Source organism: Rana temporaria, chromosome 2, assembly GCF_905171775.1.
Source record: "Rana temporaria chromosome 2, aRanTem1.1, whole genome shotgun sequence".
Taxonomy (NCBI): Eukaryota; Metazoa; Chordata; class Amphibia; order Anura; family Ranidae; genus Rana; species Rana temporaria.
Genome location: NC_053490.1, coordinates 65,074,208 through 65,084,604, shown reverse-complemented (window position 1 = coordinate 65,084,604; position 10,397 = coordinate 65,074,208). Strand labels below are relative to the sequence as shown.

The 10,397-nt window shown below is 44.0% G+C and overlaps 1 protein-coding gene across 1 annotated transcript; it reads left to right on the top strand.

Moving 5' to 3' along the window:
• The first annotated feature begins 544 nt into the window (after nucleotides 1-544).
• Nucleotides 545-10,086, top strand: MLNR (motilin receptor). The gene is made up of 2 exons (XM_040339616.1): nucleotides 545-1,973; nucleotides 9,379-10,086. Exons 1-2 carry the CDS (start codon nucleotides 1,190-1,192, stop codon nucleotides 9,693-9,695), a joined length of 1,101 nt encoding a protein of 366 aa, XP_040195550.1. The 5' UTR covers nucleotides 545-1,189; the 3' UTR covers nucleotides 9,696-10,086.
• The last annotated feature ends 311 nt before the right edge of the window (nucleotides 10,087-10,397 follow it).

Here is a 10,397-nt window from a genome sequence, read left to right as displayed (position 1 = left end):
CCACCGCCGGCCGGGTGGACCAAGATGGCCACCGCTCCGGGAGCTAGGCCGAAGCCGCGGCCTTTTCTATGGTCAAGGCAGCAGCGGATCCGTTGCACCACTAGTACCGATCAAAAGAATTTTAAGCGATCAAAAAAATTTACGATTAATCGAGGAATTCATCTTTAATTTTCACAGCCCTAATTTAAAGCCGTGTCATAAGAAGAACAAATGTCTGTTTTCTGAATTGTCCGGAGTGAACCTGTCCGGAATGCAACTAAGGCTGGCCCATAGGGCCAAGAAAAGGTAGGGAGTATGACTGTACCCTGCACCACGCTGGCTAAGTACAAAAGCACAGCTGGAGCAATTTAAAAGCCTGAAAAGAACTCATGAGGACGAATAAAAGGAGATGCTAAGTTCAACATTTTAAATATAGAGGGGCTTTTATGTTATGGCTATTTTGAGATGCCTGTCATATTTCGGGATAATTGTTTATGAATGCAAAATAAATCCTACGCTGCCGAGTGCACCAGTACAGAATCAGTCTACATCTCCCACTGTGTGTTATTTTAATGGGAGTGGCATCACTAGATTGAATTTTCTGAAGCACAGACACCAGAGCAGGAAGCCTATTCTGTAAAGAGAAGATAAAGCTGAAGGGAGAGATTGCTGCTACCATAAGCATCAATGTTAAGACCGACGAGAGCTCAGAACAGCACAGCGTGCGTCCTCATTTGATTGGGAGGTCTGTTGGTTATAAAGACCCATTATGCAGTAACCTAATGAAGTGCACAGCAGCTGTTAGTAGGAGATGGTCGTCTTCAATCTAGTTACATGAAGCCAAGAAATATTTAATTGGTGAGTGATTTTTTATTTATTTTTTACACATAGTCCCACTTTCTTCAACTGAAAATAGCACTAATAATGTGCTCACTTTGGACTAAAGCTCAACATATTTTTACAGTTCAGAGCTCTTGAGACAATCTTGGTGACAACCCTGGATTCTGTCCATGGACAACTGGTCTATCGCTCCCATTCTAAGATGCTTTTGGATCACTGGTTGTCACCCATTACTTACAAAAATTGAAGATTAAAAATTGCACTCTACAGCTTTTCCATTACCAACAAAAAAAGTTTTTGAGTTGAAGACCACCAGAAAAGACCCCCCATAACATGTTTTCTGTTTGATCTGCTGAATGAGAACTAAATAATGAAGAATCTTTCTGTAGACGATGATGCGAGCTCATCAGACTTCTATGACGGCAATCTCTTTCCTCCATGTACAGAGACCGTATGTTCCCTTTTCTCCATCAAAATTCTCATCCCTACCACAACCGTCTGCCTGGTTATAATGGTTGCTGGAATCATTGGAAATACCATTACAATTCTTATCATCAAAAAATACAAAGAAATGAAGACAACCACCAATTTCTACTTGTCCAGCATGGCTGTGTCAGATATGATCATTTTATTGTGTATGCCCTTTGACTTGTACCGTCTTTGGAGGTCTAAGCCTTGGATCTTTGGGGTTTTTCTTTGTAAATCTTTGAGCTTGATTAGTGAAGCTTGTACCTATTCCACTATTCTTCATATCACAGCTCTGAGCATTGAAAGATATTTAGCCATCTGCTTCCCTCTGAAAGCCAAAGTCTTTATTACTAAGAGGAGGGTGAAGATTGTGATTGTATTTTTGTGGGCTGTAGCCCTCCTGTCTGCTTCTCCTCTTTATAACATGTTTGATTATATAGAAGTTAATAATGACACTGGACCCTTCAACACCAGCTGGCAGTGCCAATACACAGAGAACGCTTTTAACTCTGGTCACCTTAAGATCATGATGTGGGTGACCACGGTGTACTTTTTCTTACCAATGTTCTGCCTGACTGTTCTCTATGGCTTTATTGGAAAAACATTGTGGAAAAGCAGAAATTCCATTAGAGGTCCTAATGCTGCAAATCGGGAAAGAAGTCACCGACAAACAGTCAAGATTCTAGGTAAGTCTCCAACATACTCATCTTCTACATATTAGCATATTTCAGTGACAACACTGTATATATTACCTAGTTCAGTGGTGCCCAACCCATGGCACACGCACAAACAGCCCTTTGATACTTATTTTGTTGCCCTTGACCCCCAGTAATCAGTAGTAGGCATTGAGTCATTCATTTGTAAAAGAACCATAATGACATAATGATCTCTAGCCAGGGCCGTCTTTTTTTTTCTTTTTTTAAAGATTCCCGCTGTGTATTCCTCTGTGTATTCCCGCTGTGTATTCCTCCGTGTATTCCCACCATGTATTCCCGCCGTGTATTGCCGCCGTGTATCCCTCCGTGTTTCTCTCTCCTTCTGTGCTCCTCCTCCACCCCCTGCAACTGTCAGGATGGACTCGGTCCATTCACATAACTGAAACATCATAAACTGTGATTACAATGTTTCAGTTCATGAATGAAGAGAAGAGGCTGTCTTCAGCACAGCTAATGCTGCTGAGAAAGGGACTGGGGAATCTGTGTCCTTAGTCCCTTTCTCTGTCTCAAAGGGGAGATGTCAGAGGTCTGTTAAGACCCCTGATATCTCACCAAAGCCCCCCAACAGGGCTGAAAAAAATAAAAAATTAAGAATAAAAAAAGAATAAAAAAATTATTGTAGAAAATAGTAAAAAAACAAAATAAAAAACACACTGACATGGTCCATCCCCCCCCCTTAAAAAAAAAAGAAAGCATTATAAAAAAAATAAAAAATTGAAAAAAAATATGTTTATTAGCACAAGAAAGGCATGAGCCTCATAGCACTGGGCCAGATTCACAAAGAGATACGACGGTGTATCTCTTGATACACCATCGTATCTCTGAGTTCTGCCGGTCGTATCTATGCGACTGATTCATAGAATCAGTTACGCATAGATATCCCTAAGATCCGACAGGTGTAACTGTGTTACACCGTCGGATCTTAGGCTGCAATTCCAGGCCGGCCGCTAGGTGGCGCTTCCATATCTTTTACGCAACGATTATGCAAATGAGGAGTTACGCCGATTCCGAAACGAATGACCGCCCGGCGTTTTTTTTTTACGTCATTTGCGTTCGGCTTTTTCCGGCGTATAGTTACCCCATGGTCTATGAGGCGCAGCCAATGTTAAGTATGGCCGTCGTTCCCGCGTCGAATTTTGAAATTTTACGTCGTTTGCGTAAGTCGATTCACAAAAGAGCTGGACGCAAATTACGCTCACGACGAAACCAATGAAGTCCTTGCGGCGTCATTTGGAGCAATGCACGCTGGGAAAATTTCCGGACGGCGCATGCGCTGTTCGATCGGCGCGGGGACGCGCCTGATTTGAATAGTACACTCCCCCTAGCCGCGGAATTTGAATTCCGCCGGGGGATTTACGATACCGAGCCGCAAGTTTTGAGGTAAGTGCTTTGTGAATTAACCACTTGCTTCAAAAACTTGCGGCGGCGGATCTTAAATCAGATCTAAAGATCCGCTAACCTATGTGAATCTGGCCCAATATCTTTTTTTTATTTTTTTGTATGTATTTTTTTTTTTAAAAAGTCACAGTTACTTTGCTGAGTAACTAATTACTTTTTCAATGTAGTAACTGAGTCACTAACGCAATTACTTTTTCGGAGAAGTAATTTGTAACTGTAACTAATTACTTTTTTAAAGTAAGATGAGCAACACTGGCTATAAGTACTTGGTGGTGCCGCTCCATGCTAAGGTTTAGAGTCCCATTGGTACTCAAGATAGTAGTAATGCTGGTATTTCGTCACATATCGCTACCCATCACATTTGGCTGCCCGCTGGAGTGCGCATGTGCGACACCGCCATATGCGTTCCAACACTTTTACAAATGCTAAATTCTCATCGAATGGCAATTACTAAAATGTACCCAAATTCCTTTCAGCTAAATTCTCTAGCTATATTCTTCGTCACATTCGTGAAACCCATCACATTTGTAAAAGTGTTGGAACGCATATGGCGGCGTCGAGCATGCGCAACTCAGCAGGTAGCCAAATGTGATGGGTAGCCATATGTGACGAAGCTCCAGCATAAGAAAAACTCATCCAATGAGCAATGAACATTTAACTTGAAACTCCCATTTGCCATAGCCGATCCTAGTATGGATGTATAAGTGCGAAAGCCTCAGTCAATGCCGCTGACAGGTTTTGCCCCACCCAATAATAGGGGAACCGCTATGGCGAGCGGCGGTTTATAAACTAAAGTGATCTCTAGCTGTCTCATATAACATGTCTCTAGTCTGTCTGCTTCAGCATGTCTAAACTCTCCCACCACTCTCCATGATTTTTTATGAAAGAAGAAAAGGTCAGCAGATATTATATCTATGGAATAGAAAGGTGATCAGAGTTTGCCCTCGGGCTTTCACATTGAGTCTGCAGTGAAGGAGTTTTTCAGGCGGGATAGCAGCGCTATTTTTAGCGCTGTACCGCCTGAAAAACTCCTCAGTGTGAAAGGGGCCTTAGGTGTTTGACCTTTGTTGTTTTTTTGCTCTGCCTCTAAACACCCCTCCGCATTAGCTTATGTATCCATAAGCGTTTACAGGGAGGAGCATTTAGAGCAGGGGTCTCCAAACTTCCTAAACAAAGGGCCAGTTTACTCCCCTTTAGACTTTTTAGAGGGGCCGGACTGTGGTCAGTAGGAGTAGAAAATGCCCTGGCATCAATAGGAGTGAACAATGCTCCATCATTGGTAGTAGTGTCAGGAATATTGCCCCTTTGTTGGTATTAGTGCCCCATCATTAGTATGCGTGGGAGGAATAATGCCCCATCATTGGTATGCGTGGGAGGAATAATGCCCCATCATTAGTATGCGTGGGAGGAATAATGCCCCATCATTAGTATGCGTGGGAGGAATAATGCCCTATCATTGGTATGCGTGGGAGGAATAATGCCCCATCATTGGTATAATGCCGCGTACACACAATCATTTTTCAGCATGAAAAAAACGTTGTTTTTAAAAAACGTCATCAATGAACGTGTGTGGGTTGCACATTTTTTTTTTTTCGAACATGCTGCATTTTTTAAGGTCGTTTTAAAAAAATTCATTTTTCGGGTTGTAAAAAATGATCGTGTGTGGGCTAAAACAATGTTTTAAACCCGGGCATGCTCAGAAGCAAGTTATGAGACGGGAGCGCTCGTTCTGGTAAAACTACCATTCATAATGGAGTAAGCACATTCATCACGCTGTAACAGACAAAAAGGCGCAAATTGTCTTTTACTAACAGTAAATCAGCCCAAAGGCGAATAGAACTTCCCCTTTAGAGTGCCGTCGTACCTTCATCATTTTTTTAAAACGATGGTGTGTGGGCAACATCGTATTTAATGATGAAGTTGGAAAAACTTTGTTTTTTGGACATGCTGAAAAACAACGTTTTCTTTCATGCTGAAAAATGATCGTGTGTACGCGGCATTAGTGTCAGGAATATTGCCCCTTTGTTGGTATTAGTGCCCCATCATTGGTTTCAGTGGGAGGAACAGTGCCCCATCATTGGTATGCGTGGGAGGAATAATGCCCCATCATTGGTATGCGTGGGAGGAATAATGCCCCATCATTGGTATGCGTGGGAGGAATAATGCCCCATCATTGGTATGCGTAGGAGGAATAATGCCCCATCATTGGTGTAATTGGGAGGAACAGTACCCCATCATTGGTGTCAGTGGGAGGAATAGTTCCCTATTGTTGGTATCAGTAACAGGAATTATACCCCATTGTTAGCATCAGTAGAAGGAATAGTGACTTGTATCCGTGGGAGGAATATCGCCCCAATGGCCTGATAAAGACAAGCAAGGGGTCACATCTGGCCCCTGGGTCACAGTTTGGAGACCACTGATTTAGAGGGAGAAAAAACCCCATCACTTGCATTCAGCGAGGAGCGTTTGGGCAAAAACCATGCAAATGCGCCCATTTATGCGTTTAATGCATTCTAATGGTCAGAAATAAATAATGGCCAAAAGCATGCATTAATACCAAATGCGCTGACACTCATAAACTCACACAAGCACACATAAAAGCTTGTCTAAGCTGCTTTTCTCAAAGGCATCCAAAGGAGCACAGCGCGCATGAAGCCTTAGACCCCTTTCACACTGCCGACACCCATAACGGTAAAACGCCGCTATTTTACCGTCGGATTTGTGGTGCATTTCGGCCACTAGCGGGTTGCTTTTAACCCCCGCTAGGGGCCGAGAAAGGGTTAATACCGCCGGCAATGCGCCACTACAGCAATGTCTTGCCGGCGGTTCCGCGGTGCTGCCCAGTGATTTCAATGGGCAGGAGCGCATTAGCAGCAGTGTGTTCACCGCTGCTAATGCGCTCCAAAGAAGCTGCTGGCAGGACTTTTTCTGACTCCAGTGGAGTGAACAGAGCAGCAGTTTAAGGGCGGATTGCAGGCGCTATTTTTAACGCTATAGCGCCTGCAAAACGTCCTCAGTGTGAAAGGGTCTAAAACTGTGGGGTTGATTTACTAAAATTGGAGCACTCAGAATCTGGTGCAGCTGTGCATGGCAGCCAATCAGCTTCTAACTTCAGCTTGCTCAATTAAGCTTTGACAGAAAACCTGGAAGCTGATTGGTTTCTATGCAAAACTGCACCAGATTTTCCACCCTCCAGTTTTAGTAAATCAACCCCATTGTGTGCTAATTATCCTTTGGTGCTCAATAATAGAAAATGAATTGTTTTCTAGAGTAACCAATCAGATATAAAAAAAAAAGTGTCTTAAAGCGGTACAGGCTTTGTTAACCACTTAAGGACCGGACCAATATGCTGCTAAATGACCCAAGGGGTTTTTACAATTCGGCACTGCGTCGCTTTAACAGACAATTGCGCTGTCATGCGATGTGGCTCCCAAACAAAATTGGCGTCCTTTTTTTCCCCACAAATAGAGCTTTCTTTTGGTGGTATTTGATCACCTCTGCGGTTTTTATTTGTTGCGCTATAAACAAAAATAGAGCGACAATTTTGAAAAAAATTCTATATTTTTTACTTTTTGCTATAATAAATATCCCCCAAAAATATATAAAAAAACATTTTTTTTCCTCAGTTTAGGCCGATACGTATTCTTCTACCTATTTTTGGTAAAAAAAAATCCCAATAAGCGTTTATCGGTTGATTTGCGCAAAATTTATAGCGTTTACAAAATAGGGGATAGTTTTATTGCATTTTTATAATTATTTTTTTTTTTTACTACTTATGGCGGCGAACAGCGATTTTTTTCGTGACTGCGACATTATGGCAGACACTTCGGAAAATTTTGACACATTTTTGGGACCATTGTCATTTTCACAGCAAAAAATGCATTTAAATTGCATTGTTTATTGTGAAAATGACAGTTGCAGTTTGGGAGTTAACCACAGGGGGCGCTGTAGGAGTTATGTTTCACCTAGTGTGTGTTTACAACTGTAGGGGGTGTGGCTGTAGGTGTGACGTCATCGATCGTGTCTCCCTATAAAAGGGATCACACGATCGATGCAGCCGCCACAGTGAATCACTGGGGAAGCCGTGTTTACACACGGCTCTCCCCGTTCTTCAGCTCCAGGGACCGATCGCCGCACTCCAGTGGCGATCGGGTCCGCGGGACCCGCGGTCCCAGAGCTTCGGACCGGGTCGCGGGAGCGTGCCCGCGACCCATGGCTGGGTACTAATACAGGACGTACCTGTACGTACATGTGCCCAGCCGTGCCATTCTGCCGACGTATATGTGCAGGAGGCGGTCCGGAAGTGGTTAAAGTTCTCTGAACGCCAGTCAAAGCTCCTGTCACTAAATGAAATGGCTTGCTTACAGTCCTGTTTAGACCTTGCTTTATAAATTATACCCCATGTAGTTTCAGTGGTGCATCAAAGCATCTTCAAAGCCTCCATAGAAGTCTATGGCAAAGCTCGCTTGAAGCCCCACCGAAGCCTCATCAAAGCCCCACAGAAGCCTCACCAAAGCCCCTCAAAGCCTCACCAAAGGCTCATCAAAGGTTAATCGAAGCCCCACCGAAGCCTCATCAAAGCCCCACAAAGCCTCACCAAAGGCTCATCAAAGCTTCATCGAAGCCCCACCGAAGACTCATCAAAGCCCCACTGAAGCCTCATCAAAGCCCCACTAAAGCCTCATCAAAGCACAAAGCAAAAGTAAGGTGTAAACAGGACTGTAATCTAACCATTTTATTTAGTGACAGGAGCTTTGACTGGCATTCAGAGAGCTTTAACAAAGCCTGTCCGAAGCCATGTTTTGAAGCAAGTGTAAACTAGCCATTAGTGTATCTAAATCAGCTAGTACATTTACCACTCCCCTCTCCCCAGATTACCAATGCTCCTGTCCAAAGGTGCCCCTGTTCTCCTTCATACAGAGTGGGGACACTCTAGTACAGGGGGTGTGTTACTGGTCAGATCACCAGGTGAAACCAAAGGGGGGAAAGCCTAAAAAGAAAACGAATGCAGCCATCAAATCTAGATTTGCCACCTTTTCTTCAAGTCAAACCCAAACACTTTAGCGGCGCTACGGCACTTTTTTTTATAGTATAAACTATACATATATTTTGCTATTAAATAACATTTCTAATCATATGAAGTTAATAACAAGAGTCCCCCTTTACATCAGAGTCCTTAGAGTTCTCCTTTTACATCTGAACTTGCAGAGTTCCCTTACACTATAAGGGGGGACTCTGCAGACTCTGATGTAAGGGAGAACTCTGGGAACTCTAACATAAGGGATGCTCTGGGAACCCTGATTTACGAGGGAACACTGAGAACTCTGATGCATGGAGAGGACTCTGATCTAAGGGGAAACACGGTGGCCTCTGGTGTAAAGGGGAACTCTGATGTAATAAGTTCTCTGAGAACCCTGATTTACCTTGGTGTACTTACTCAGAGGCAGGAGAGAGAAGAGGGGAGACTTCAGTCACAGACAGGGGTGGATGGTGAGCTCACTCACCCATTGGCAGTCACCACCCCTCATCCAGATGTATCTGAGGCCGCTGGACTTCAAATCTCCGGCCCCAACTTTCCTTTTCTGAGGCACAGTGCCAGGGATTGGAGTGTGGGCAGACACAGAGGGGTAGGTGTGTTAGGGGGGGGGGGGGGGTTGTTAGTGCTGACTTTGGGCAGTGTGACAGACGCTGAGAATTAACTGCAGCCAGCATCCCTGCTGGGAAGTCATAGTCCAGTCTAAATAATGTGTCCGGGTTTCAGGCAGCCTGAAACCCGGACGCATGATTCCAAACCCAAACTGTCCGGGTGATTCCTGGACAGGTGGCAACCCTAATCACATCCAATGATTGGTAGCTTCAATATAATAGATTTTTAAATAACACTATAAGCATGACAACGCTGACATTTGTATTCTTCTGTGCCAATTTCAATGAACCTGATTGTGGTGTCTCTTCTGCTTCCCTGTTTACCTTAAAGCGGTGGTCGTGCTGGCTTTCGTCATCTGTTGGCTGCCTTTTCACATCGGAAGACTCATCTTTGTACATACCACTAACATGGAGGTGATGAGGATTTCCCAGTACTTCAATATTGTCGCCATGCCGCTCTTCTACTTGAATGCCTCCATCAATCCCATCCTGTACAATCTTATCTCCAAGAAATACAGGACTGCGGCCTACAGGCTTTTGCGACTGGCCAGGCCCGACGAGCGGGCATACAATGCCATCAAGGATGAAACTGGAGGTCACACAGAGATCAGCACATTTACTCACAATGAGTATATTACCCAGATCTGATTGGAAGGTGGGACATTACTGTAGAAGGTCATTCCATTGTCTCTAAAATTCAGGGGAAAATAAAATGCCATGTGTTGTAAATATTTCTGGTTCCAGCAGATGATGTTAAAGTAGATGCAAACCCTACATAAAACGGCATTTAGTTTGCTAAATTATTGTACGTCATAAACAATGCCATTGTTAAAGTAGTTGTAAACTACAGATAAGAAATGTGAACACAGCATATCCCCCTATAGCGTGTACTTGTCTCAATCCAGAGCACTAAGTGCCATTTCTGTCTGCTGCCTCGTTCCTCTGCTATAAGCATGAGTCCCTTTTGACAAGTTTTCCTGACACCAAGAGAAAAATGGTGACAGGAGAGGGCACAGACTGTGATTGACAACTTCAGCTTTGTTCCTGTGTGCTGTGTGGAGGGGGGGTGTCCCTTTCTTCCAATCAGAACTCTCTCCCGGATATAACTTCAACTCCCCGCCCTCTGCTTTTCAGAGCTGAGAGATCCTGTGTAATTTCTGCACTTTGATTGTGTGTAGAGGAAAGACGGAGTACCGTATTTATCGGGGTATTGCGCGCTCCGGCGTATAGCGCGCACCCCTAAAGTGGACCCGCATTCCTGTAAAAAAACATTTTAGTACTTACAGTTTTGGTGTCTTGCGCGGCATCCATCGACGGCCTCGTCGGGTCCGGCGTCCGTCTGCGGCTTCA

Excerpts from the sequence above, each read along its gene's own strand:
- MLNR (XM_040339616.1), top strand. The coding sequence starts at position 1,190 with ATGAAGAATCTTTCTGTAGACGATGATGCGAGCTCATCAGACTTCTAT. Across the intron at positions 1,974-9,378 it reads ACAAACAGTCAAGATTCTAG|CGGTGGTCGTGCTGGCTTTC; the intron begins GTAAGTCTCCAA and ends TTTACCTTAAAG.